Consider the following 27180-nt stretch of genomic DNA (forward strand, 5'->3'; position numbering starts at 1 on the left):
ATGATTTAAGTGAACTGAAGATATTTGGCCTGGGGGACAAAAGATTCGAGCTGACATGACAGATATCTCTCATATGAAAGAGGAATTAAAAATAATTTATGTAAAGCTAATTTTTGCACGGCCTAAGGAATACCCTTTTTTGGTTTTTTTTTTTTTTTTTTTAGCAATTAGAGGATGTCCAAATGTGGAGCAAGTTGCCTTCGAGAGGGATGAGCTTTCTAGATTATCAGGGTGGTATTTCTGCACTGAGCGGGACGGTAGATATGGCCTTTAAAATTTCTTCTAATTCTCAGATTCAGAGACTCCCTACTCATTTGAAAGTTACAGAGGTGGAAAAGATGGCTGACCAAGATGATCCCGGACAAAACACTCTCCCCTTGGTTTCAAAGCTGTAACCCCACATTATGGAGGATACTTGCTTGAGAAATCTGTCACTCAGGAACCAAATCAGGTATATCCATACTTCTCATTCAATTTCAATCTTGGCATACAGGGTGAGATGGCACAGAGGGAGTGTGGGGAAGTGCCAAGGAGGAGGTCTCAGAGACCAGAGTTAGAGAACTGCTCACATCTGTTTCATGAAAATACTGGTATGGGGCCAGCGCATAGGGTGAGTACACTTCCTTTCCTTCTTAATCTCTCCCCTCTAGGACTCAATGAGCCAGCAGCACATTTGATGCAGGGACGGGGCAGAGGGTGGTAATTTCAGATCAAAGGTTAGAGAGCTGGGGAATGAGATATGGAGCCCTCACCCTTTCTGAAAATTGAAACAAAGAAAACTTGAGAATCTAGTCCCTGGAACTGTGGCCCAGGAAATGCCTCAGGGGATAGGGCCCTAGCTGGGGTGCACCACAGTATCTACAGGGCTCTGAGTATCTCCCCGAAGCCTCTTGGCCAGCAGCATAAACCCAGTTGTTGGTTCTGCTTTTCACAGAACATGGCCAGGCAGACTCTCCACAGCCCCTTTGCTAGAAATTAGGCTTCTTCCAGCTGCCATGGAATCAAACTCCACTCGCTTTCCTCTTGCTGTTACCCTCTCTCTGCCCTTGGCCAGAGGTAACTTATTACTTTACAAAACAACCTTTTCTTCCCTGTGCCACACCAAGTCCTATTTCACTCCCACCCACTCACTGAAGGGCTCATCACCAACATAGATCTGTGTATCAGGGCTGGGACTGCAGCTGAGCCCACCAGAATGTTGCCGGCACTTCGAGATTTTTCTCTCCATGTCCTCCCTTGAGTCATGCTCAGGTCTGCACTCTTAACCTTGGGACAGAAAAGCCAGAAATCTCTCAGACCCCTCCCTGAAAAGTCCTCTTTCTCCTTGGAACAGAAAGCACTTTCAAACATGGCTTTCCTGTTTTTTTGTTTTTCAGTTTTCTGGTGGGTGGATCTGGAGTGGGCATCCCGTTTGCACATCTGGTAGGGGCACTTTCCAGATTTTCCTCATGACTCAGGATCAGTTTCTGACTGTTAGGCGGGGCCAAGTCTCCTGAATTTAATGCAGGGCACCTCCCCCTGTGAGCAGAGCTTGGTACAGCCCAAATAGTTTTCAGGTTAAGAAAGCCAGAATCTTTGTTCAGCCGCACTTACTGGACAGACTTGGTAGAGGTTACCTGGTGAAGAGCAGCAGCGGCAGCAGCAGCGGCAGCAGCAGCAGCAGCAGCAGCGAGTCTCCTGGGATAACTCAGGTGAGGAGAGCGGACATTCACAAACTCATCCTGCAATCTTATTTGCTGGATAACTGAGTTTATAGGTAAACTCCACAGCTATCATTTTACAGTTTGTCTGGATTGAATATGTGTGCATAATAACAGTTTGAAAACTTCAAAACTAATGGAATTTTGGATTGCTTCTTTTGGTATGTCTAAGGGGGTAATTGTGGATGTCTGACCATGATATTTTTCTGGTGATATCTGCTCAGGGTTTGTTTGTTTGTTTTTTTGTTTGTTTTTTCCATTCCTGGGAGGCTAGTGTAGGAGGGAGACCACATTGTCAGGGCTTTATTCTAGCTTCTGCTGATCCCCAACCATGGACACATTGTTGAAACGCAGGCAAAATCTTGGAGCCACACTCTGTGCACAAGGTCTTTAAGCCTTGGCAATGGGGTGCCTGGACGGTGCACTGCAGCGCAGGAGGGAATGGCTGCAAGGTCTTTCCTGTCTGCAGAGCTGGGACCCTCCTGTCCTGGTGACAGGTTGATCTCGGCAATTTTAGGATAGCCTTGGTTTTGTTTTCCTCCGATTTTTGCATTGGTTTAAACTGATTTTCAGTTGGGGCTCTCTCCACAACCCTCAACTGCCCTGTTCTTGGGGCTCAGCTGGCCCACTTGACCAGAGAAGGCTGGGGTGAGAAGGGACTGGAGCATTGCAATTGAAAGTTAGTTCTGAGGATTTGGAGCTTGAAATATAGTGAAAAGCACGGAGGAAAATTCAGCAGGTTCTGCCATTCTGACAGTCACTTCTGGCTTCAAGATAAAGTATCCCTTGTCTGTATTAATGTTTTTATCGAAAATCGCCTAATATCTCATTTGCTAATCATTGTTGTGACATTAAGGACGTTTTATAATCTGAAGGAATGTAGAAAAAGAACCTATGGGGGACGGCTAACTGGCATTCCTCTTGCAGTTTGTGTGTCTGTGCGTGTGTGCGCACACAAGCGCGTGTGCCTGTATGAATACTTTGGATTTGAATAGCATTCTTTCTTTATCCTTGAGTCCTTAGCAGGCGAGGGAGAAGTCTAAACACTTGTGTCGTCAGGAATAGGTTAAAAAGCAGGCTTTCTGTATCCTTGGGAGTTTTCAGTCCCCAAATTAAAAGCAGAAAAAGCCCCTTTGTGACCCCCAAACAGTGTTTCTTTGATTAGCCTTGATTTGAAATCATCTCACCTTCTGACAGCAATTCAAAAACAAAACTCCTAAGTGCATTCTCGTAAGAAGAGGACAATACACATTTTCACAAGCAATGTCCTGAGGTTTTGTGTTTGCATGCTCCCCCAGCCTCTGCTTTTTTTTTTTTTAAAACTGTGGTTAAAAAAAAGAAAAAGACGAGTCAGGAGGTCCAGGTTTTAGTCACTAACTGTGTAACCTTGGACAAGTCCCTTTACTTCCCTGTAAAAGCAAGGAATTGGACTAAGCAATCTACCTCTAAGAGTCCATCTAGTGTAACATTCTAGAAAAATTGAAAGTAGGTTTCTGAAAGGCTGTAAAATTAGAATTATAGGATGGGCTTATTCAAGCCAAGAGGGGGAGAAAAGGGTTAGGGGGGCAAATCAGCCAGAATGGAGAGGTGGAACAGAGGGGAGGTACTAAAAGGCAGAGGGGCCATTTTACATTGGTCTTTTGAATGTTTGTGAGTGTCTTATATGTGATTAAATATCCTCACTTCCCAATAAGGACAAAAAAGAGATTTGATTTGCTCAAAACAACTGTTTCCTAATACTACTGCTCTACATTGGTCTTCTCCGTAATAGTTAAAAAGCACGTTCATATTCCTAATTTTGTTAGCTGTCCCCAATAACACCCTGAGGTGAATGGGGCAGCTATTTTAGTCCCATTGCTCTTATGGGGAAACTAAAGGACAGAAATGTTATTTACACTAAATGATGGTATTTGGGACTTGACACTGGATCTCCTGACTACCTGTGCTCTTTTTAGGATTTTGAATTTTTTTTTTTTTTTGATAGAGGTCTGCAACAATGTAATGAAAGGAAATTGTGTTTTCTGTTTTTCTTGGAATTTCTTTGAACAGAGTCTTCTCTCTGGGCAGAGTAGATGTGTCCTATATAAGGTTGAGTCATACGACTTTTGTGGGGGCTTCCCTTGTAGCCCAGTCGGTAAAAGAATCTGCCTGCGGCACAGGAGACCTGGGTTCAATCCCTGGGTTGGGAAGATCCCCTGGAGAAGGAAATGGCAACCCACTCCAGTATCCTTGCCTGGAAAAATCTCATGGACAGAGGAGCCTGGTGGGCTGCAGTCCATGGGCTCGCAAAGAGTCAGGCACAACTGAGCGACTAACACTTACTAACACTTCAGACCTCAGGATATCTGGCCAACTGTTTGAATCAGAACAGCCATATGTTCCCCACAGCAGACGTGTGCCCACAGGTGTGGCTATGCCTCTGCCTGTGTAGACCCGGAACACACTCTTCTGTATAACATGCGGATGCTGGATTTTTATTAATTCTCCTTCTCCAAGCCCTGTTTCTCTCATCCCACACAGCTGCAGGAGTGAGGATAAGGGGTCACCCACTGTGCTGAAAGTGGCTGTGACTTCATGTCAGGGCAGAGTCAAGTCTTGAGTGTTCAGTTTGCTCTGAAAACACCTAATTGCTTTGACCTCCAAATTTTCCCCAAGTAGAGCACATGGGGAAAACTGGGGGAAAAGGAGAAACCAGCCAGGAACAACACCCTGGGGACCCCCTTCCCTCCCTCTCTCTTTTCCTTAAATGCCTTACCCTCCCTTCTCACTCATCCCAATCAAAACCAGTTTATAACCCGCAGACTGGATTTCTCCTATCAGATCATCACTCTTGAATAAACTGAGACGAATACACTTCTTAGAGCAAAATCTGGTTTCTATTCTAAGGCTGACCCACAGGTAAAGAACAAGTGATTTTCCTCTTAAGAGTTTGTCCAGCTGCCCAAGCTTTCCAGTCCAGGGAGCAGCAAAAGCTCCCTCTCCTAAGTGCGACCTCGTGTTCTACGTGGCAGGCTCCCTCAATTTCCCTTGGCAATTCTGAACTCACCACACCCTGGGGTGTGGAGGAGCCCTGCTCAAACAGAACTGCTGAAGACCATTATCTCAATACAAAACTCCACACTCTTTTCCACCCAGCCTCCCATAATACTAGCCCTCTGAGACGCAAGGTCCCTCTTCTTTAATGCTAACGTTCCCTTCATTCCCTTCGTTAGCTGGAGGCTCTCTTTCGTTGATATTCAAAGCAGCCCCAGCTTTGATTCTGTTTACCGACTTTCCTATATGTGGTCTTTAACCTAGAGGCTCCCTGGCTTCACAGCTCGATGCAGCAAGTTAGCAAAGAAGGAACATTCCCTTCTCCACTCTCTTACGCCCTGACAGGGCAAGTTGTTGATGATGAACCCAATTCAAGTTTCTGAGTCTCTGAAAGTTTTCTGAGATGCAATGGGATGAACCCTGGGATGTGAAGGGTTCAGATTTTCCCATGCTTATCAAACCATGGAAATAAAGGGCCTTTTCAATATTCACCACGGCAATAAATTCTAGGCAGAGTGCCTCAAAGTTAGGTATCATGTTTGCTTTGGAGGGTTTTCCTCATCTTAGCTAAAAACAAACAAACAAACAAACAAAACCCCTTCTTTAAGAAAGCAGTGAGCAAAGGAAGCAGTGTGGTGTGATAAAAGTCAGTACACTAAATCTGGTGTTACAGAGAGCCACCATTTTCTAGCTGCTCCTTGTTTGAGCAGCCATTTCTGAAGATACAAAATGAAGGACCCAGATAACATCTACTAAACTGAGCTACCATGAAGGGAATATGAGCTGAAATGCACCCATCAAGCAATAATTTGCCACACAAACATGAATTTTCTCCATAAGGCATTCATCCATTCTACAAATATTTCCTGATGGTTGTGTGCCTAGCTCTGTGCCAGGCAGTGAGAGGGCTTACAGTGTATATCTTGCATTTATGGAGCCCTCTCTATGTATTCAAAAACCTGTACACTAACCATCTCATTAGGGACAGCCACGGAGTAAGGAGGATAGGATAAATAACCCCACTCCCCTGATGAGAAAATTGAGGCACAAAGAAACCAAGGTCACAACGAATGGAATATAATTCTCCTGCTGCTTAATCAGAAATTGGGGTCAATTCTAGTCTGCAAGTCCAACAGGACGTGGGACTACAATTGTACTCTAACCAGAACCAGTCAAAGTTGAGGCTGGTAGCTTGATTTTCCTTATTTCTTGTGCTCCTCCAGAATACTTGTGCCCTCACTCAAAGGCCTGAATGATCTGCACCAGCTGTACATCCTGCCTCTGATAAAGTCAACTGGGATCATACCAGTTTTGAAAAATTAAACTTGATTTTCTTTTCAGTTGATGCCATTCCTGTCTGTAGACAGGCCCTCTTGATATAATGGGGATTCCATTTGCAGGTTCCTGCCTGCCTCCCCAGTTGACCGACTAAAAAGGGAGACTGGCAGGGGCAGAGGGCCTTCCCAAGAACAGGAAATACTCATTTATCCAAAATGTTCAGGGACCAGGAGGCTCTAGCAAACTAAATATCTTAATTGCCCCAGACGACCCCCCATTTGTGGTCCCCAGCCTCTGGCAATCCACCCAACCTTCCAGGAAAACCAAGACGCATAGTAGTGTTTGTTATAAATTTGAACACACATGAAAATTGGGATCCATTTGTAAAAGGCTCCAGAAGGGAACCTGGGCACACATTCAGATTGGCTCTGATGCTGCTTAACAGAAAAGTATTACTGATACCATCCAGGATTTCACATACAATGAAATATACATTAATATTTCAAGCCTATAAACAGACTTAAACCTGAAGACTGAAAACATTTTGGTATTTGCAGTGTCCTATAGCCTTCCATTTGAAAAATAATTGCCAATAAATAAGTACCGGTGGAAAGACTGATTATTTTCAGCTTCTTAGTCCTTGGCTTCAGAGAAAGGGTAAGTTTGTTTACATATACTGGAGGTTGCAAATAACATCAAATTAAAGATTTTTTATGGTTTTCAAATAGGGAGACTTCTTCACCAGTAAGGCATTTCAAAGTAATGCTGAAGGAACACAAAATGAGATAAAGAGGTCTGATTAATATTACACTTGTATAAAATAGCAACTGCCTCATTATTAACTAAGTTTTGAACTGTGCTACTACACAGATACTCTTGAAAGAGCTAATTAGCTTCCCGCCAAATCTGGCCCATTTTTTAGCAGATACTCTGACCTTAGCCTGATTCTTTTGTTTCAACTCTCATGTAATCACAGAATGTAGACACAGTTACCCTTAAAATAAATTTTTGAAATATTTGGTGCCATATAAATTTTACATCCCTGCACATTTAAACATTGACTGTCATGAGAGGATCATTAAAATCACTACAAATATATCTTTGTGAATCATGAAAAGGCATTGAAAACCCTGCTATTTAAAATCAAATTTGCCTTTCAAATTACCCTCATAATAAAAACCAGTTGTTAGGGACATCTGAGTGTGGGGCACTCTGATAGACATTGCCTAAAGAGCCACTATATTAATTCTCTATTTAGCCATGATTATTTTTTTCAGAAAAGAAAGCAACAGTGTATTGCCAAGGGATAAGAATCTATAGTTTACCGAATTAGTATAATTGAATTTTAGAGTCTGCCTTTTATTGCAGGCAAATGATTGCACACTAGACTTTTAAGAAGAAAGACACATGCAAACCTTCTATCTTTCCTTGTCTTTGGAGGCCATCTGCTGAGCTCTGTTTCCTGTGTTAGTCTCCCCGGCCAGTAATAATGCGGAACTCTTTAATGATAAGAGGAAAGGAATTGTGTAAAAGGGCTTGTTAGAAGTGAAAGGGGCTCTTTCTCCCCCTCAAGCACAAAGTGTGTGGCCCTTCGAGGCACCAAATTATTCTAAACATACTAAAGTTATTTTTTACCCTTTTCTTCAAATTTGGAATTGTTCTGTGATTGAACTTGTCTCTGCCAGTGGAAAATGGAAGATTTCCCTTTAAATTATAGTGACTCATGTTTAACTCTCAATCTTAACATTTATTATCTATTTTTCCAGTAAGATTGTTAAAGTGCATATTAACCCATTTGACAGATGAGGAAACGGAGACCTGGAAATGATTTGGATGCCTTACCCCAAGCCCCAAACTAATTTGTTGCAGAGTCTGAGATCTTCTTTCCTTGAAAATGGTGACTTCTCCTCTAAAGCTAAACTCAAGTTGCCTAGATCCAGGAATAAATCACTGGGATGGCATCTGTTGGTCTAATCTCAGATAATCTTTCAAAAACTTGAGAACTTCTTCCCTCAATAACAACAATTTTCTCATTCTAGACTTAGTTTGACATTATGGGTCCTCCTCTGAAGTTCTTCAAAAACCAGAAGTACCAGGAACTGAAGCAGGAATGCATCAGGGATGGTAGACTTTTCTGTGATCCAACCTTCTTGCCTGAGAACGATTCACTTTTCTACAACCGACTGCTTCCTGGAAAGGTGATATGGAAACGTCCCCAGGTAACTTTGTGGTTTCAATTCCTGTCTCCCTCTTGATCTCTTTCATCATAATTCTACTTGATTCACTATTTCACTCATACAGCCCACTGCGTATAGACCAATTTAGCAGACAACTTTAATTTTTATAACATAGTATCCTTTTTATGTTTTTAGAGCACAGAAAAATTAAGAAGGTGCAGAGATGTCTCATTTAAACACTACCTCTCAGAGTGGTACTTTTGTTACAACTGGTGAATTTACACTGACACAGCATTATCCCACGTAGTTCATTCTTTACCTTAGAGTTCACTCCTAGTATACATTCTAGGGGTTTGGACAAATGTATAGTGACATACATCCATAATTCTATATATTAGAATATTTTCACTGCCCTAGAAATCCCCAGCAGACAACTTTATAATGAGAAGTTTTATGGATATGGGCTTCTGACTCTAACATGAGGAATCTTGAATTTTAATCACATTGTATCAGATTTAGTAATTTAGAAAGAACCAAAAGAGAGAGATACTGTTCTTGTTTTCTTTTGGAAGTTCATTTGAGTAAATATGGTAACTCAAAAAGCTCTACTCTCATCTCTTTACTGAGTTACCACTCATGGCAACTTCAAGATAATCTCAGACCAGTAAGGAGAAAACTCCTTATATAGGCTTGTTAGTCACTCAGTCGTTTTCGACTCTTTGTGGCCCCATGGACTGTAGCCCACCAGGGTCCCCTGTCTATGGGATCCTCAGGCAAGAATACTGGAGTGGATTGCCATTTCTTTCTCCAGAGGATCTTCCTAACCCAGGGATTGAACCCTGGTCTCCTTCATAGCAGGCAGATTCTTTACCTTTTCTTTACTCTTTATATAGTGAGCATAAATGAAATGAACTCAACAGAAACAAGATGGAGTTTGAACTGGGGGAGGGAGGCTTCTTTGCTGCTGTTTAGGTATCGTCATCTGCATCCCCCACTATTAGCAACGTGGGATCCAAGTAAGACTGTACCTCTCTCATCACTTATTAATAGTTACTATGGTTCTCTGTGGAGCATCTGTAGATGGTATCTCTAAAGCAAGTGTCAGAATCCCTTCAAAAGTCCTATGTGAGCAGGAGGTCAATCTATAAAATGATAGGATGATCGCATTTAGAGAATAAATAATAACCTGGTTAAATCTAAAGAGTCTACCAAGATAGAAGGATATTCAATCTGGGCTCCTTCCCAAAGTGGGTGACCAGGTATACAGGTTACTTAGGGTTGTTATGAAATGCAAATTCGTAGACCTTCACAATATCCTGAAGACCTTTTGATCTTATTTCATGATTACACCTTTCTGTGCATTATTGTGGAACCATCTCAGTCAGCAACTCAAGATTTGCGTTCTTCAATGAACAAGCTATCACTTTTTAGTGTCAATTTCCACAACTTGAACTCCTAAAAGGGATTCTTGCATGAGCTACTTCACTTTATGTAGGTTGCCACCAGGGGGTGCCAAGACACATGGATCACTTTAAGTTGCTTGTCTTCTAGATCATTCAAAGGCATGTCTCTGTTTTTGCCCATAAAGTATGATAGCCATTGAGAATATGACTTGGAGAAGTTTTCTCCATCAGAAGAAAGATTACAACCCCTGCTGGGTTTCTATGCCTCCAGTTATTGACACCCTTGTAGATCACTGACCTACCAACAAATCTGGAAAACATGAGCAGAATTCATTACCCACACATTCAGTATAGAGAGAGGTAAGTTTTTTCCCCAAAAACACATGAAGAAAATAGAAATATGCTGTTTGAGAGCCACTCTGGATGGTGATAATCAGGGCCATCACTCTTTTTTGATAACTGTCTATGAAATAAGGGAGGTCAATAGGGTAGAAGTAGCTGAAAAGAAAGCAGGAAATTGAGGGAGGTTTTCTAGGGGAGGACAGACTTGAACATATTTATAAGCTAAGGAGGAAACAGTAAAGTAGAAGAGGTTAAAGACTCAGAAGAAAGAAGGGATAATGAATAGGGGTGAGGTTCCGGAGGAGGTGGCAGGGGATCTGATGGGCCATAAAATCACAAGCCAACATGAAGCCATTCCCCAGTTGTGAACCAAACCAGCAGTGCTTCCTGTACTGGCCCATCTTTAGACACATCCTCCCCACTCTTTCCTGGCTCAGACTTTTGTCCTTTGCCTTCATCTTTCAAATTCTGTGGATTGAGTCCTAAAAACTTAAATAACCAAGGCAATAGTCCATCTTGCCTCTGAGGTAAGCAATACTCCTTCGAAGGTGAGGGAGTGTCAGAAAGAGAAGGGAAATGGGGATCGTAGCACTTGGCTGCTATTTGCCCAAATACTGTGTTTGGAGTTTTCGATACATTTTTTAAAATGTCATACTAATTTGCTATGGCTTAGCAAGGTAAGTGGTGCTTCCCTGGTAGCTCAGTGGTTAAAGACTCCACCTGCAATGCAGGAGACACACTGTCCTAGAGAGGACATGGCAAACCACTTTAGTATTCTTGCCTGGGAAATCCCATGGACAGAGGAGCCTGGTGTGCTACAGTCCCTGGGGTCACAAAAAGTCTGGAAATGACTTAGCAACTAAACAACAACAGCAAGGCAAGGTAGGTATTTAAAAATTCACTTTGATATAATTCTTTTTTCCCAGTGTAAAAAAGAAAGGTAGATACTATGTTCATTTTATTGATGAAGAAACTGTGTCTCAGGAAGAAGGTAAGAATTTTCCCAGGTTCAGACTGCTAACAAGCTGGGACTTGAATCCAGGTTTGACTCCAAAGCCTATATTAGTTTTTACTCAACCACACTGCCATGTAGGGAACATAGATTTGCTTGTGTGTCTTTTGATAAAATACATAGCTTCCCTCCAGTGAGTTCTCACATTCCTCCTCACCATGTTGATACTGCACATCCATTAATTGACCAATACCCTCTCTTTTGAGAGCATACTCTGAGCTTAGTCTTTATTCAGCCCAAAGGGAGAGTCAGTTGAGAAATATTTATGTAGCACTTACTCTATGCCAGCCTCTATGCAAGATACAGACAAGATCTGAGATGAGGGACTCCCATTATAGCTGAAGAGATAGATACTGAGCTAGCAAAGAGTTAAATAATAAATGAATGCTGGATAGAGGAAATGCTATTTTAGGCATACAGACAGTAAATCAACATAAGGTTTTGAAGAAGGGGAGATCATGGTGGATTGAAGTGGTTGGGGAGGGGGCCTCTTGCGGGGAGGGGGGGGAGTAGGGGAAGAAACAAAGCTCTGGACCACCATCTGAATCTTCAAAAAGCTGGAGAGTAGTTTCCAGTCAGAGTGGAGGCCAAGCCTGTGGTCAAGAACCACGTCAAAGTTCTCTGGCCTCCCATTAGGAAAGCTGAGAGACAGCCCTAGGCCTCTCTAAATTGGCTCAGAAAGACCCAACGGGTCGTTGGACTCACTGCCTCGTTGGCAAGCAGGGTTGTTTTTTGAAGACTCTAAAAGGGAAGAAGCACGATTAACCTGATATTTTCTGTCTCTTTCCCCTCCCGGCTTGAACAGCCTCCGTGTCTGTAAACATCACTGCTAATTGAACCAACCAACTGCAGTCAAGCCCCACCATCCTAGGGCAGGATTGAGCTCCTCTTTATCCCGCTTGCCACTTCTCTGCTGTGTCCTGAGGAGCCATTTTAGATGGACAGGGATTGTGAGAAGGTTTTTGCAATTGTTCGATGCCAGTCTATTGGCCCATATCTTCCAGAGGAAAATCCTCCTCCTTAAGGCCTCCATTGGTCTAATGACCCCAGCTACTGGCCTTGTTTCCTGGGTACACAGGTATATTCCCTGAGACCTGTATTCCTGGGCTTTCCTGTCCTCCTGGACCTTAGAAAATTCAAAGAGCTGAGTTCTACTGAGTTACCATGTGATCCTAAAATGGCAGGTAGGATTTTTAGGCTCAAATCTAACCACCAAATTCCCACAGAAAGTCTCTTCTCCAGCTCCCTCCAGCCACTCTCCCCTCCAACCCGCCTCTGGCTTTTTTTCCTGACTGACTCATACCCTACTACAATCGTGTCCTCGAGTCAGACTCAACTAATCTCCGACTAAAATGGAGCAAGACCTTGTAGGAATTTGCACAGCCAGTGGTGGGAGAAGGCACAGCACCTGCACAAGATCTGTTAGCTCTCCTAGTCAAGTTTTGAGTTCACCCTCCACTACCATTGACCTTGCCCAGGTCTTCCACCAGGGAGTACCCTCCCTGGGGGCCATTTTACTACCTTGTATGGGAAGAGGCTGATGAAGTTCTGTATTAAAGCAAAGGTGGGAGGAACGGAAGGAAAAGGAGGAGAGGAGATTTTAGAAGTTGAATACACAAGCCTCGGTGGTAGATTACATATGGTGGTGATGGTGGTTTAGTCACTAAGTCATGTGCGACCCTTTTGCAACCCCATGGACCATATCCCACCAGGCTCCTGTGCCCATGGGATTTCCCAGGCAAGAATATTAGAGTAGGTTGCCATTTCCTTCTCCAGGGGGATCTTCTCAACCTAAGGATTGAACCCATGTTTCCGGCTTTGCAGACAGATTCTTTACCGACTGAGCCACCAGGGAAGCCCAGATTACATATGAGGGACCAGTAAAGGAGGAAACATATCTCTCTGTGCTAATAGAAATTTCCAACACCCAGTTGAATGTAACACTTTTGTAGTGTAGTTTGGGCCTAGACTGCTCATGAATTCCTTTTTCTTCCCGGAGATCACATCCCTTTACTTGAATAGTCCTAAGTGTTTTTAGCTGTTGGCACAATCAAAGGGAGTTGAATAGGCCCGTACTCTTACCATCTTTCCTATTTATATTAGATTCTGAATTAAAAAACAAAACACTAACAGCTTTAGTAAAGTATAATTTATATATCATAAAATTTAGAAACTTTATCAAAGCTATGATTTTTTAAAAATTTACAGCTATGTAAACATCACCACGATCCAGTCTTAGACCAATTGCATCATCCCAATACAATCCACTGTGTACATTTGCAGTGAGTAAAACCCTCCTATTCCCAGTCATAGGCAATCACTAATACACTTTTGGTTTCTGTTGGTAAAACATTCTCTTCCCATTCCTAGATTTGCCAATTCCAGACATTTCCCTTAAAATGGAATCATAAAAGTAAGTCGCTTCTTTGATTAGCATAATATTTTGAAGGAACATCTATGTTGTAGCATGTACCTGTTTTGTTTTATTCCCATTGCAGATACACAAATTTTTCCCAATAAAGCAATTTAGTATTTACCCCTGGAGTCTCCCTGAAGTAGTCTGAAGGTTTAAAGAAGATAATTCTGTACTGACTTGCTTGTCCAGTTTGAAAGTGGAAGTTCAACTTAAGGTATTATTCTACAGCTCCATATTGAATTTTCCTTGGAGGCAATAGGAAAGAAGAGAATATTTTACTGATGATAAGATCTTCATGCAGAAACAAAACTCCCCAGGAAAGTGAATTCCTTGAGCAGAGGAGCCAACATTGGCCCCTGAGAGGAGGTCCACCTACATGTTGTGTCTGGAGATGGTACAATTTTCTAAGCATAAGATAACTGCTTGAACTAGCTGGTAAAGCCCTTGCATCCTGAATGGCAACCCTAGGCCTTTCAGGATGACTTAGAATCCTAGACTTACTCGTAATGTACCTACTACAGGGCTAGCCTCATTTCTAAGTGTCCACACTGACCCCAGCCCCACAGGACTGCTAGACAGCCTGTAGCGCTTTTGAAAGTGCCCCTGTTCTTCTGGCCACTGGTTTTCTAGGCAGCCTTTCACTTTACTGTGGTTCTTGAGGTTTACCCTGGACCTCAGTGTTTATTGTCAGCAAATTTCACCTGTGTAAAAAAAAAAAATCACTAAACATGTGGATGTGGTAAGTGCCATATAGAGTGTGAGGGGCTCCAAAGCTTATAATGGTAAGCCCCCTTCTCCCCCGACCCGGAGGAGTCTGGGAGGGGAGACGAGGTGAGGACAATGAGAGCGTCTTTCAGTGCTCAGATAAGACAACATATTTCCTAGAGATGCTGCTTTGCTTGTAGAAGGCTTTGGCTCTGGGATGGGGGTCTGCAGAGAACATTCCTAGACTTACTCTTGGTGCTTGACTTCCTAGTTGTGTGTTTTCCTGCTAAGAAGTGATTTGCCTTGACAAACAGCCCAGTTCCAGGATCATGTTGAGTACGCCAACACAGCTGGGAACCATTAGGGGTTCAGCAATCTTCCCTACTTCTCAAGCCACCCAAATATGTGACTGTGTGAGCTGTGACCTCTCCTCCAACTCCACTCCCTACCATTTCAGCAGAGCTTGGGCTAACATGTCCCATCTGCACTCTGCATCTCAGCTTTGACTTACAGGAAAATTTCTCCAGCCTTTCTTCCTTACCCCGACAGGAATTATACCCAGTTGTCCAAATCGAGGGGAAAATGCAATAAGAAGCCATTTCATTGTTTTCAAATTTGTCACCATAAAGTCCACTTGGCTGTAGATTTACATTGGCTCATTACCCTTTACCCTTTCTACCTCCTTAGCTGTTTCTAGTCTTTCACTTCCTTAAAGAGGTAAAAAAAAAAAAAAAAGTGGCTTGATAAAAATGTTCTCCCATGTTTCACATCATGGTGCTGACATAAATAAGAGTTTGAATCATATTTAGTGGATGAGGTTGAGGAGATTAAAGCTCATTGGTAATATTATATTTAGCCTGGAACCAAAAGCTAAAACGTCTTAAGCCAGTCTTCCAGAATGAGGGAGAGCTTTTCGGTGAGCATTAAGCAGAGACATAAAACCCTGGGATGGATGACAGAGAACTGGTTGTATTTCCACCCCTGAAGAACTGCACAGTATTATCTTTTACATGGTGGCCATTAATAAACTTAAAGGAAAAAGGATGGACTAGTTGATGTTTAGAGGTTCTTTATCTGTATGTGAGGAACCTAAAGCTTTAATCCTAGGTCTACTAACTAGCTGAATGCCAGGAGGGGTGAGTTACTGCTCTTCTCTGAGCCTGTTTCCTCATTTGTAAAATAAACAGGTTGACTAAATAGTCTCTAAATTCCTTTCAGGCTTGACAGTCTATGGACTGTTAACTTATTTTTTTAAACCCATTGTTAAATAACCACCCATCATGTATGAAGAGTGGTGAAGTAAAACTGGGGCATGGGCCAGTTTATGAGAGGAAATGGAAAATAAGGTGAGAGGGTTTTTTTGCCCAAATATATATTCTCCCATGATTACACATAGCTTTACAAATGCATGCATGTGCTCTCTCTCTCACACACACACATGCATACACACACACTGTATATAAAATAATCACCTTCAGATTAGTCAACAAGAGAATAATTATACAGTGCCTCTATTTGAGTTCTGCTTCCATATCTCTTTGCTTATTTATATGATCCTTTAGGTCTTAAATAGAAGTTGACATGCCAAAAGTGTTTGCTGAGCCTAGATCCCTGCTATGAATGAAAGCCTTGTGGAAATTCAAGACTAATGTGACCACAACCACTAATAACTCTACACAAAACCAGCAAGTAATTTGCCTTAATAACCTAAAAGCACACTTTTCCACATATCAGTGTTCACATTACTGATTTTTCATGCTAGTAAATTATTATATGCATTATCTAAGTCCAGGAAATCATGGTATAACTTTTCATCTTGCTCTGCATAAAATGGTAATGCATAGCTCAGAAAGGAAAAATTGGGTTTCGTTTCATCTTAGAAAGGGCAAAGGAACAAACAGAAGGGAAAGAATATCAAAACTGAATTCACCCAACACACCTGCTCTATGCTCCATAAGTGGAAAAAAACAGGCAGTTCCTAACTCATGAAAAAATTTTGTCTTCTTCTAAGACAAAAAAGTAATGATGAGACACCTAAAAAAAAAAGGCCAGAAAATACAAAGTTGACAACCCACCTAACTCTCTCCTTTTGGCAAAAGAATGACCAATTAATCTTCAGTTTGGTCTTGTCCTTGCCCAGAATGTCTGTTCCTTTCCAGAGTTATTTTGGCTTTTAAAGAATATATGGAATGTTTCATTCTGTAGACCAGACCCTTCATCAAAGAGAATTATGTCCATTAAAAAAGAGTTTTGAGAACCAGAAAAATATAGATGTTTATTTAATAATTGTTTAAAGGATATATGTCTAGATTTTCTTTCCGTTTGAGACTAGGATTTATTTCTGCTGGGTAAGCAGAATGTCAAGGTACTGGCCAAAGGCCTCCTCCACGAAGCTGTCTCCATCTACCCAAGACTTCATTGGTATTTCCTGCCTTTGAAGTCTCCAAGGGCTGATACTCTGAGTCACACAAATGTGTCTTCAATTATATGGTGTCATGTATGTGGCTATGCTTCTGTCCATGCCTGTCTCTCTACTCATTATACATCCGTACCACTCCTGTGTCCAATTGCTAACTCTAGTCATTCTTAAGGCTTCAACCTGAGCATTGCCACTGATATTCAAATTATTCCACCTCCCACCAGGGAAACGTGGGGATCTTTCCTTCAGGCATTGGTTATACTCTGAAAATGACTTTATTACTTTGTGTTGTAATTGTATTATTTGGGCCTCATTTTCCTCCTTGCAGTGGGAATGGCACAGCTAATGATATATTAGGGAAAGACACATACACCCCTAACAAATACTGCAGCCAGTCTGTTCAGCGTCCCTTGGAACATCCACTGGAGAAAAAGAGTGTCTGTTGAAGTGCTCCTCAGAACAGTCTATTACCACCTGCTATTAGTGCTGCTGCCATCTGTATTCATCCAAGGATGTAGGGAAATCTAGTTGCCATGGAGACCACTGTTGCCTTTGCTTTTTATTAGGAATGGATTTCATATATAAGGTCTCCTAACTAATTTTCCTAGAGAGGGAGAAGCATTAATGTCCACCTCCATCAGACCTTGTCTTTTAAATGCAATCACCCTTCCAAGTACAGGCACTTCAGGAAATCTCATCCTGACAAATAGGATCAAAATGTAATGTGCTAATCCCTTGCTCTCCTCTTTACAAGCTGGCCGCTGCTGCAAAAACCATGTCTGAGGGCACCAGCACATTTCATCCTGTCTCATTCTCACTCTCTCCTTCCACCCCCTCACATAACCCTTTTCCTGTGGCTTGATGATCTACTGCTTTGTGTTTGTTTTCATAACCCCACAACCTTCCCTTTCTCCCACCCATGGAAGTCCTGGTCATCTTTTGATCTTACCTCATCTGTGAGGTCTGTCCTGGGCAGCTGAGCTCACACTGTCTGATGGGAAACACATCTCGGATTCTTAGAACCAATTGTTGTATCCACAGGACATCTGCGATGACCCTCGTCTGATTGTGGGCAACATCAGCAACCACCAGCTGACCCAAGGGAGACTGGGGCACAAGCCAATGGTCTCTGCATTTTCCTGTTTGGCTGTTCAGGAGTGTCACTGGACAAAGGTATTCTTCCTTCTGCAGGACCTCACTTGGCTTCTACCTTCTTGTCTTCTTTAGTAACTTTAGGAAAAGTCAGCTCGTAACTTTCTTTGTTTAATTCCTGAAGTCAGAAGTATTCACGATTGGAGGTGATTTTCCTTCATTTTATTATGACGAGTTTCACAAATACAGAAAGTTGAATGATTTTTACAGTCAGCATCCATTGACTCACCTGCGTTCCACCATTAACATTTTGCTCTATTTGCTTTGTCACACATACTAGTTGATCTTTTGTCCACTTGCAGTACTTTGACTCAGTAGCTCTGCATACTTACACTCTCTGTACCTAACTGGGGTAAAAAAAGCCCACTGGGAGCCAGGAATTCACCGACAGATATGAATAAAAGAAAAGGTGAGAAAGATGGAAATATATCCTTGAAAAGTTTCTAATAAATTATTAAGAGTACAAAAATTCCTATGACATTTAGGCAGAGTTCAAGGCAATGAAGTGTTGATTTGGGACAAAGGTAGAGCATTTGCTTCAGAAAAACAATTTTAGAAGCTGAAAGTGTAATTGAATTTTAAAAGGAGACTCTCCAAAATGTAATTTTATTCCAGGTGTGAATAAAATCTATCATCTATAGAATCTGCAAAGGGGCCTTGTGTTTTGAATAATTTTTGCCTTTTAAAATGCCTTGTTTATAGGGCTGAATATACAGCCATGAATATGTTTGTGTAGACAGTTTCTCATAATCTACTTTGTAGATTATCTGTGGGAAATAATTTAAGCCACAACTTGCTGCCCCCTGTGATCCTGAGTGTATTCAGGGCAAGCATGGTAATACTATTCTCAGCAAAACTGAACTGGGGAAGCAAAAATTGTGGGGAAAAAAAGCCCTACCAGGGACTTCCTAACTTAAACCCAAGCCAAATGTATTTGGTGTGCTTTCTGTTGCCCCATGAATTTTCCAGAAGTCAACTGTAATCTCAATATCTGGATATGGTCTGGTGAATAAAAGTTGACTGATTGAATGTTCTTATGTTTCCAGACAATCCCCAACTATAAGGAACAGGAATGGGACCCTCGAAAAATAGATAAATATGCTGGGATATTTCACTTCCGGTTCTGGCATTTTGGAGAATGGACTGAGGTGGTGATTGATGACTTGCTGCCCACCATCAATGGAGATCTTGTGTTCTCCTTCTCCACCTCCATGAATGAGTTTTGGAATGCCCTGTTGGAAAAAGCTTATGCCAAGTAAGGAGGCGGGGGGTTGACTAGTCAGTGGTCAGGCTACACAAGGGAAGGAAGGTCATATTCATCCTTGGGAACTCAGACTCATGCTCTCCCAGCTTAGCCTTGGGTGGGATGTCAGGCAGATCCAAGGCATTGCTTTGGACCTGGGACTGGCCCTCCATAATTCTAGATGAGAAAGAAATAAGCTGTTCCAATTTCCATTAAACCCCTACTGCTCCCTCAGAAAGATGCCCCCTTTCTGAGGCTAATCTAAGGATCACATGACATTATGGCTTCAGATTTCCTTCTTGTCTAATATTTACTGGTAGAAAGAAGTTTCACGCATGGACTTAGATCAACATAGCCTAAGCCTAGAAATATGACTATGGTCTCAAAATCTCTCTCCTTCTGTGCATAGAGAAAAGCTAGCTGGTAAGGACTGACTGTGCAAGGAGTGTTCTAATTTTGAGGGAACAAGATGTCCTAGACCTGGAAAAATAATTTTTCAAAGATAAGTTTGCATATTTTCCCCTAGGCTCCTTGGCTGTTATGAAGCCCTTGATGGTCTGACCACCAGTGATATCATTGTGGACTTCACTGGCACATTGGCTGAAACTGTTGACATGCAGAAGGGAAGATACACTGATCTTGTTGAGGAGAAGTACAAGCTGTTTAAAGAACTGTACAAGACATTTACCAAAGGAGGTCTGATCTGTTGCTCCATTGAGGTTTGTACTCATCAGAACTACTCTTTACTCACTTTTGGTGGAGGAGACCATGACAGTGTGGAACATGACCCTAACCCTGGAGATCCAAGACAAGCCACTGTGAAACTCAGAAAGCTAACAATAGACACTGAGCCCTGGTGCAGAGGCTAAGGATATTTAACATATCATCCTTTTGTACCAGTCATTCCAACCTGGCAATGCAGCATTCAAGCAGATATAAATAGCCTCTGCTAAATTATTCCTCCTACCTGTGCTCCTGAATGTGGAGGTTATAGCTGTTTGCTCAAAGAATTAACCAGTCCCACGAAATTTTGATGCTCTTCATATCAATGTACTACCATAGGTCATTTGTATTGTTTGAGTTGTTATATTAAATTACTTGCTTCTTTTCCTTGGCTTGCTTTGTGTCAAGTTAGGCAGCAGGAACACATTTCCATGTACATAAGAGAACTAGTTTCAACCATACTGATGTAAACCAATCAAGGAAGAGGAGGAGCCAAGCCTTGGCTCTCCCAATTCTTGTGTCCTTATGTATGTTTTTTTGTTCTCAGTTTCCTGACCAGGAGGAACAAGAAGTTGAAACTGATTGGGGTCTGCTGAAGGGCCATACCTACACCATGACTGATATTCGCAAGATCCGCCTTGGAGAAAGACTTGTGGAAGTCTTCAGTACTGAGAAGCTGTATATGATTCGTCTGAGGAACCCCTTGGGAAGACAGGAATGGAGTGGCCCCTGGAGTGAGATGTGAGTGGCTTTCTACTTTGATGGCTGCATCCCCCAAACCCTATACTTTCTCCCAATCCCATCCCTCAGGCTACTAGTGGGCTGTCAATGCTTAGTGACATCTGTGGGTCCTTCTCGGGCATGGAGTCTGACTTAGCTGGCAGTGAAACAAAGCTGTCCCAATCCTTATGCATTCTGTTCCTTTGGCATCCTGCTTCCTGTAGGAAGTCAATAGCAAACATACTGGCTTATCCCTTTGTTCATTTGTCTTTAGTTCTGAAGAGTGGCAACAACTGACTGCAGCAGATCGCAAGAACCTGGGGATTGTCATGTCTGATGATGGAGAGTTTTGGTGAGAAGTTTTCTTTACTAAGAGAATTGAGGCTTTCACATGGAACTGCAGGGGTAGGTATTAAGTACCATCTTCATTTCTTTCTCCTGCACTCCTTCCATTCAGGATGAGCCTAGAGGACTTTTGCCGCAACTTCCATGAACTCAATGTCTGCCGCAATGTGAACAACCCACTTTTTGGCCACAAGGAGCTGGAGTCGGTGGTGGGATGCTGGACTGTGAATGATGATCCCCTAATGAATCGTTCAGGAGGCTGCTATAACAACCGTGATACCTTCCTGCAGAACCCCCAGGTTTGAACCAAAATCTTTTTGTCTTAAAGTTATCAAGGCAATATGGCTTTCCTGGTGGCTCAGACAGTAAAGAATCTGCCTGCAATGCAGGAGACCTGGGTTCAATCTCTGGGTCAGGAAGACCCGCTGGAGAAGGGAATGGCAGCCCACTCCAGTATTCTTGCCTAGAGAATTCCGTGGACAGGGGTTGCAAACAATCAGACACAACTGAGCAACTAACACTTTCATTTTTCACTATCAAGGCAATAGGAAGCCAGGTCTCACCTTGGAATGTTTCTGAGACATCAATTCTCCTACTGGCCACTATTGTATAATATTCATCAGCCAAGATGAAGAGGGATGGGCTCAGATGCTTGTAAAGCACAGTAGACTGTGTCTTTTTGCAGAGATGTGATTTGGCAACATTATCAAATCCAAGCCACCTCCTCTGGCTGCCTCTCTCTTGGCTCTATTGCTGGGTATGCTTTGACACTCCCTGCTTCCTTGTGATGGTCCTACATTGGAGAGAGAGGATCTGCTCTTTGATGCTTTCTCAGTTCTTTTTTATATCTTTACTGCCTAATTGCTCCCTGGGGTGGACACTTACTATATGTGTCCTCTTTCTCAGGCAGGTGATTCTCCTGAACCCCATCATTATGACTCCGTTTTCTCATCTAGAATCCCAGGTCATTATTCCCAGGATTTGAATCACTACCATATTGATGAACCCATTCCATTCATCTCCCATTACAATGCTATGCCAGGTGACACATTAGAGGTCAACCCCGGGCACACCTCAAAGCAAAATTTACAAACATCCAAAGCCTGAACCTATAATAACCTTGATGCTTTGATCCACAAATGTGCTGATGAGCTAGCCCACAGGAGACAAGAATTCTGACTGTACTGCAGCCTTAGCCATGAGTGTTTTCTTTCCATGAACCTCATTGGCAGCCATTTTGAAAGATACTAAATTTAGTGGGCTGCTTTACTTAACTTATACTTTTCTCCTTTCCTTCTACCTTAATTGTCCCTAAAGAGAAGAAAGCTCCTATTACCACCTGCCTTCATTTACAACCCTGGAAATGCTTTAATTGTCAGGCACATATACCAAACTGATGAAATGGGCTTTTTTGGCTTCAGTGTTTAAGTGTCTTCACAGGATAGATCTATGGGGGCCTTGTGAACCTATGATTTTGCATCTGTTTCCTGTTTCCTTCTAGGAGGGAAAGAAAGACACACACACACACAGAAACAGAGACAGAAACAGAAAAAGAGAGAGATAAAGAGAGACAGAGGCAGAGAGAAAAATAGGAGGCCTTTTAGACCCAGTTCCCAATGGCATGATTCCCCAAATTATGTTTGGAAAGTCTCCAACACAGCCCTGTAGCTTCCCTATAATAGTGATAGCAGAGCATCAATTCACCAAGGAACTGCATCCAACCCCTCCCACAAGTCACACATCTGGGATGGCAAAAAGAGGCTACCTAGGGGAATGCTGCTGTGTCTGGTTAAGTCAAGCAAGAATGCTTTCTGTCTTTATAGATTCTTGATTTTTCCTATGTACAACTTAAAAAATAAGGGGATAATTGGGGAAAAAAAAGACCAAGAGCCCAACCAATAATTTATTAAAAGAAAGCATACCTTGTTTGGAATCAGACGCCTGGGCATGAAGTTGTGTCTCTCAACACCTGCTGAATGCCATAGGGAGAAACAAACATTAGAATCCACAGTTAGCAAGTCAATGAATTATCCAAGGTTTCATTGTCTGGTCAGTGGCAAAGCCCAGAACATAACCCAAGTCTCTGCTTCGAGAGGTAGAGTTTTCTGCCCTGACATTTGAGCTGACCCAGCTGAAACAAGTGAGTTAACTAAGCTCCTTGGTGGCCTCTTTTCTCTAGTACATCTTCACTGTGCCAGAGGATGAGCACAAGGTCATCATGTCTCTACAGCAAAAGGACCTGCGCACTTACCGCCGCATGGGAAGACCTGACAATTACATCATCGGCTTTGAGCTCTTCAAGGTAAGAATGGGCCTTTGGAGCAGAGACAGTAATGGCAAACAGCGTCAAAATTAGAATGCCTTGGGGTTAAGGGAATTAAGAAAGGTGGAGGGATGAAGCTAGCAAGAGGACCTAGAATCTTCCAAAACCAAAACAAACAAACAAACAAAAAAAAACAACTATGATATGAGTGCAATGGAGCATTTCCTTCTCTTGCATTTCCAGGTGGAACTGAACCGCAAATTCCGCCTCCACCACCTCTACATTCAGGAGCGTGCTGGGACCTCCACTTACATCGACACACGCACCGTGTTTCTGAGCAAGTACCTGAAGAAGGGCAACTACGTGCTGGTCCCAACCATGTTCCAGCACGGCCGTACCAGCGAGTTCCTCCTGAGAATCTTCTGTGAAGTGCCTGTCCAGCTCAGGTGCCGTTTCCTTGGCCAGCCCTGCCAACTCCTATTCTGGGCTTTGCCTCCAAGTCCTAACCCCATTGGCCCTCTCCCCATAGATGGATACTCAGAGGGCCAAGTTGTTCAAGTCAGATTTAACTGAAATGATGGCAGGAGAACTATGTCTCAAAAAGGGGTGGTTTGTGAGGAATTCCCCGTTGATGTCTGGGCTTCAGTGCTCTCAGCTGCCATTTAAGGAGAACGAGCCTATAGCCTAAGTTTTTCCGCTTATATTTTATCTTCTGTTCTCTGGCTGACTCTCTGTTCTCTTAAACAGCTGGCCCTCCTCATTACATCTCTCTTATGTTCTGAGTGCTGGGTCACCAAAGCTACCTTTTCACCCCAGCCCTGCCTACTCTGATCTTTATCTTCTGGACCTTAAAGCAAGGGGAAAGGAAAACATACCCATAAAACATAAGCCATGTCTGGGGAGAAATGGGCTAGGCCCCTTGGCATTTCATGTTTTTCAATAACAAGGTCTGCTTTGGCTAGCCTTTCTCCTCATCAAAGGGCATTCGTCATGGATGACGTGTCTTCCTTTTGATGTTCCAGGGAGCTGACTATGGACATGCCCAAGATGTCCTGCTGGAATCTGGCTCGTGGCTACCCCAAGGTTGTCACCCAGATCACAGTGCATAGCGCTGAGGGCCTGGAGAAGAAGTATGACAATGAAAGTAAGAAATACAGGGGTGTTTGGGAAAGCAAAATGCAGCTTCACTTACTGCATATATGAATAGAAAAGATGGTCACAGATGAGTCTCTCCAGTGGTATTTTCAGTGTAGAAAAGTCAGAATGGCTGTCAACCAAGTTAGGAAAATGGGCTATAGATAAACAAGGTCCTACTGTAGAGCACAGGCAACTATATTCAATATCCTGTGATAAACTATAATTAAAAGAATAGTTAAAAATAATGTATATATATTGTATACATAAAATATATAAATATACATAATATTTAAAGGATTATATATTGTATATATTATACATGTGTATATATATATATTTAGAATATATATATATGCATATGTGTGTGTATATATATATATGCATATGTATATATATATAAAGGATTGACAGAAAAGTTTGTTTGGGCTTTTCCATGACATCTTACAGAAAACCTGAACAAACATTTTGGCTATATATATATATATATATAAAACTGAATCATTTTGCTATATAGTAGAAATTAACACTATGTTGTAAATCAACTATACTTCAATTAAACAGGAGAAAATGGGATATAAGAGTCTTTGGGGGAGGCCTATCTAGTATTCATTTTTATATCCTTCTATAAAATATAGAAAAGAAAAGGAAAGTAGACACCAAAGTCCTAGGTCATTCTACTAACCAGGTGTTATGTTAAAAGTCCCTGAGTAGACTTAGTGAGATCATTTTGACTATCCATGAAGAGGACTTTTCATCACTGCATTCAAAATAACGGTTACTTTGTTCCAGCTGTAAACCCATATTTGATCATCAAGTGTGGAAAGGAAGAAGTCCGTTCTCCTGTCCAAAAGAACACCGTTCATGCCATTTTTGACACCCAGGCCATTTTCTACAGAAGGACCACTGACATTCCTATTATAGTTCAGGTAAGGATGTGAACAGGGACCAGCAGAGTGGCTCCTATTCACTACTAGATACTAGATGATTCCAAGTGCATCACAGATGACTAGGATACAGAGCAAGGGTTATTTTGGGTTATTTGTTTTGTACTCAGATACCTCCCACTAGGCACAATCACTGACTTCTTTATTAATGTCCATCCTAAACATCTTCTCCTCCACATATTTCATTGTGTCTAGAAACCCACATGCTGTCAGATTCACATGCTAACATAGGCACAGCAAATTCGCATGTAGGGAAGCATATGCCGGTTGACATGGCCCTCAACCTGCTAGGTCAGGATGGATCACTATGGTTTGGCTGTGTTCCCCTGACTTACTGCTTCTGACCATCTGCCAAGTTTGATCCTGAACTCTGCTTTTTCATCTCTGCTCTTTGAGGTACTTTTCCCCTACTCAGAGCAGTATTTGGGAAAAGTCCTTGGTTTTTAAATAGCCCTTTCTAAGTCCAGCATTAGGTTCCACATGCCACAGGGGCAGAGTCCAGTGTCACAGAGGGTTACTCACCTTCACTCTGTTGACTTGTCTCTCCAGGTATGGAACAAGAGAAAGTTCTGTGATCAGTTCTTGGGCCAGGTTATCCTGGATGCTGACCCCAGTGACTGCCGTGAACTAAAGTCCCTGTACCTGCGTAAGAAGGGTGGCCCAACCGCCAAAGTGAAACAAGGCCACATCAGCTTCAAGATTATTTCGAGCGATGACCTCACTGAGCTCTAAATGTTCAGCTCCAGGGAAGCCTGACAGAGCTCTTCCATCCTTTCATTTTCTGTCAGATGCTAGATTTTATCTAGGATTCCCAATCTTTTGAGAGAGAAATTCACAGTAATTAACTTTCCTTTTCTTCTGATAAATTCCCTATACCTCTCGATCTGAGTAGCATAAGTAGCTACATAACCTATTTACCTCCAGCAGCTGGACAGGGGGAGGTGACAGTCCCATCTGGAGATTAGACAGATGTTGGCCAAGAAAAAAGATCTCTGGGGCTTCTGGGGGTGAGAGTCGAGCAGGACAACATCAGCCTGGATACTCTACCGATGTCATTGCCGTTTTCAGGTCCCCAATATGTCTCCCCTGTAGGGCATGTTGAGGAAGGGGGAGGGGTGATTGAGGCCAAGCAGGTCTAGCCTGACATCCCAGCTCCTGACTGAACACTAGAGCAGTCCCAGCAGCATTTTACACAGCACCCAGAGTCTGTTCATACGTCCCCAGCCCTTACCACCATCACTACCACCACCATCAGTCAACACCACCATCAATCTCCACCTCTGGAAAGAGTAGTCCTGCCCTAATCCAAGTCACCCCCCACAGTAGGTTTTACCTTCATGTTGAGGAAGCTTCCTAGGTGCTTAATCAAGAGCTAGAGTTCCCTGAGGCTCAGACAGTGGAAAGGGCCCGAGCTCAAGCTCCATGGAAACCAGCTGTGTGCCACAAGAGGGAAAAGTGGAAGAAGCTGCAGTGGGAGACAAAGCCTCGGTCCCCCACCCATCCACACACACCTACACTCACACACGCGCACATGGGCGCGCACGAACTACCGTTCAGGCAGTCAGTGGGCAAGAGGAAAGATGAATAAGGACCACACAGGATCAAAGGATGAAAGAGTCCATCCAGGCATAGTTCAGCTAGTTTGGGGCCCCTGACTGCAATGTGAAACCTCCTGCTGCTGCTAGGTTTACAAACAAGCCCATTGCCCTGTGCCTTCTAATATCATTGGTACTGAAGACCCCATCTGGGGGCTTGAGCCCCCTCAGGCTTCCCAGTTGGGAAGTGTCACTTCCTGGGGGTGTTTATTTGCCCTCTTGTATTTTTTCAGTCCTTCTACAGAATTTTCTCTGAAATGTTCTTCCCTCCACCTCATCTATCAACATTTTACCCCTCCTTCAAGGCCCAGCATAAAAGCCACATCCTCCATGAAGCCTCTCCCCATCCTCCAACCTCCACCTCCTAGAATATCTCAACGCTTCTGCAAATAATGAATACAATGACATAGTTGTAGCCCTTAGTCTAGTTCAGCACGCAATCATTTAAAAAATTATTTTGTAGATTATTTTTAGCTCACTCTTTCCTACCACGTTTTTCAGTCTATCTTCTCTACTGCCTCCACCACACTGCCTTACATAATCCAAAGCACAATAAAATTGACATTTAATTAA

At 42.6% G+C, this 27180-nt stretch overlaps 1 protein-coding gene across 1 annotated transcript; it reads left to right on the plus strand.

Annotated features, from left to right (window-relative positions):
- Positions 1-1585: 1585 nt before the first annotated feature.
- On the plus strand, positions 1586-27180 carry CAPN6 (calpain 6). The gene is made up of 13 exons (XM_086388069.1): positions 1586-1691; positions 8051-8230; positions 17527-17658; positions 18684-18892; positions 19407-19599; positions 20151-20344; positions 20598-20675; positions 20781-20967; positions 22848-22970; positions 23175-23377; positions 23954-24075; positions 24858-24994; positions 25562-27180. Exons 2-13 carry the CDS (start codon positions 8066-8068, stop codon positions 25742-25744), a joined length of 1926 nt encoding a protein of 641 aa, XP_086244195.1. The 5' UTR covers positions 1586-1691; positions 8051-8065; the 3' UTR covers positions 25745-27180.

Source organism: Bos grunniens, chromosome X (assembly GCF_055505025.1).
Source record: "Bos grunniens cultivar Pamir isolate PY7600 chromosome X, Bosgru_T2T1.0, whole genome shotgun sequence".
NCBI classification, from domain to species: domain Eukaryota; kingdom Metazoa; phylum Chordata; class Mammalia; order Artiodactyla; family Bovidae; genus Bos; species Bos grunniens.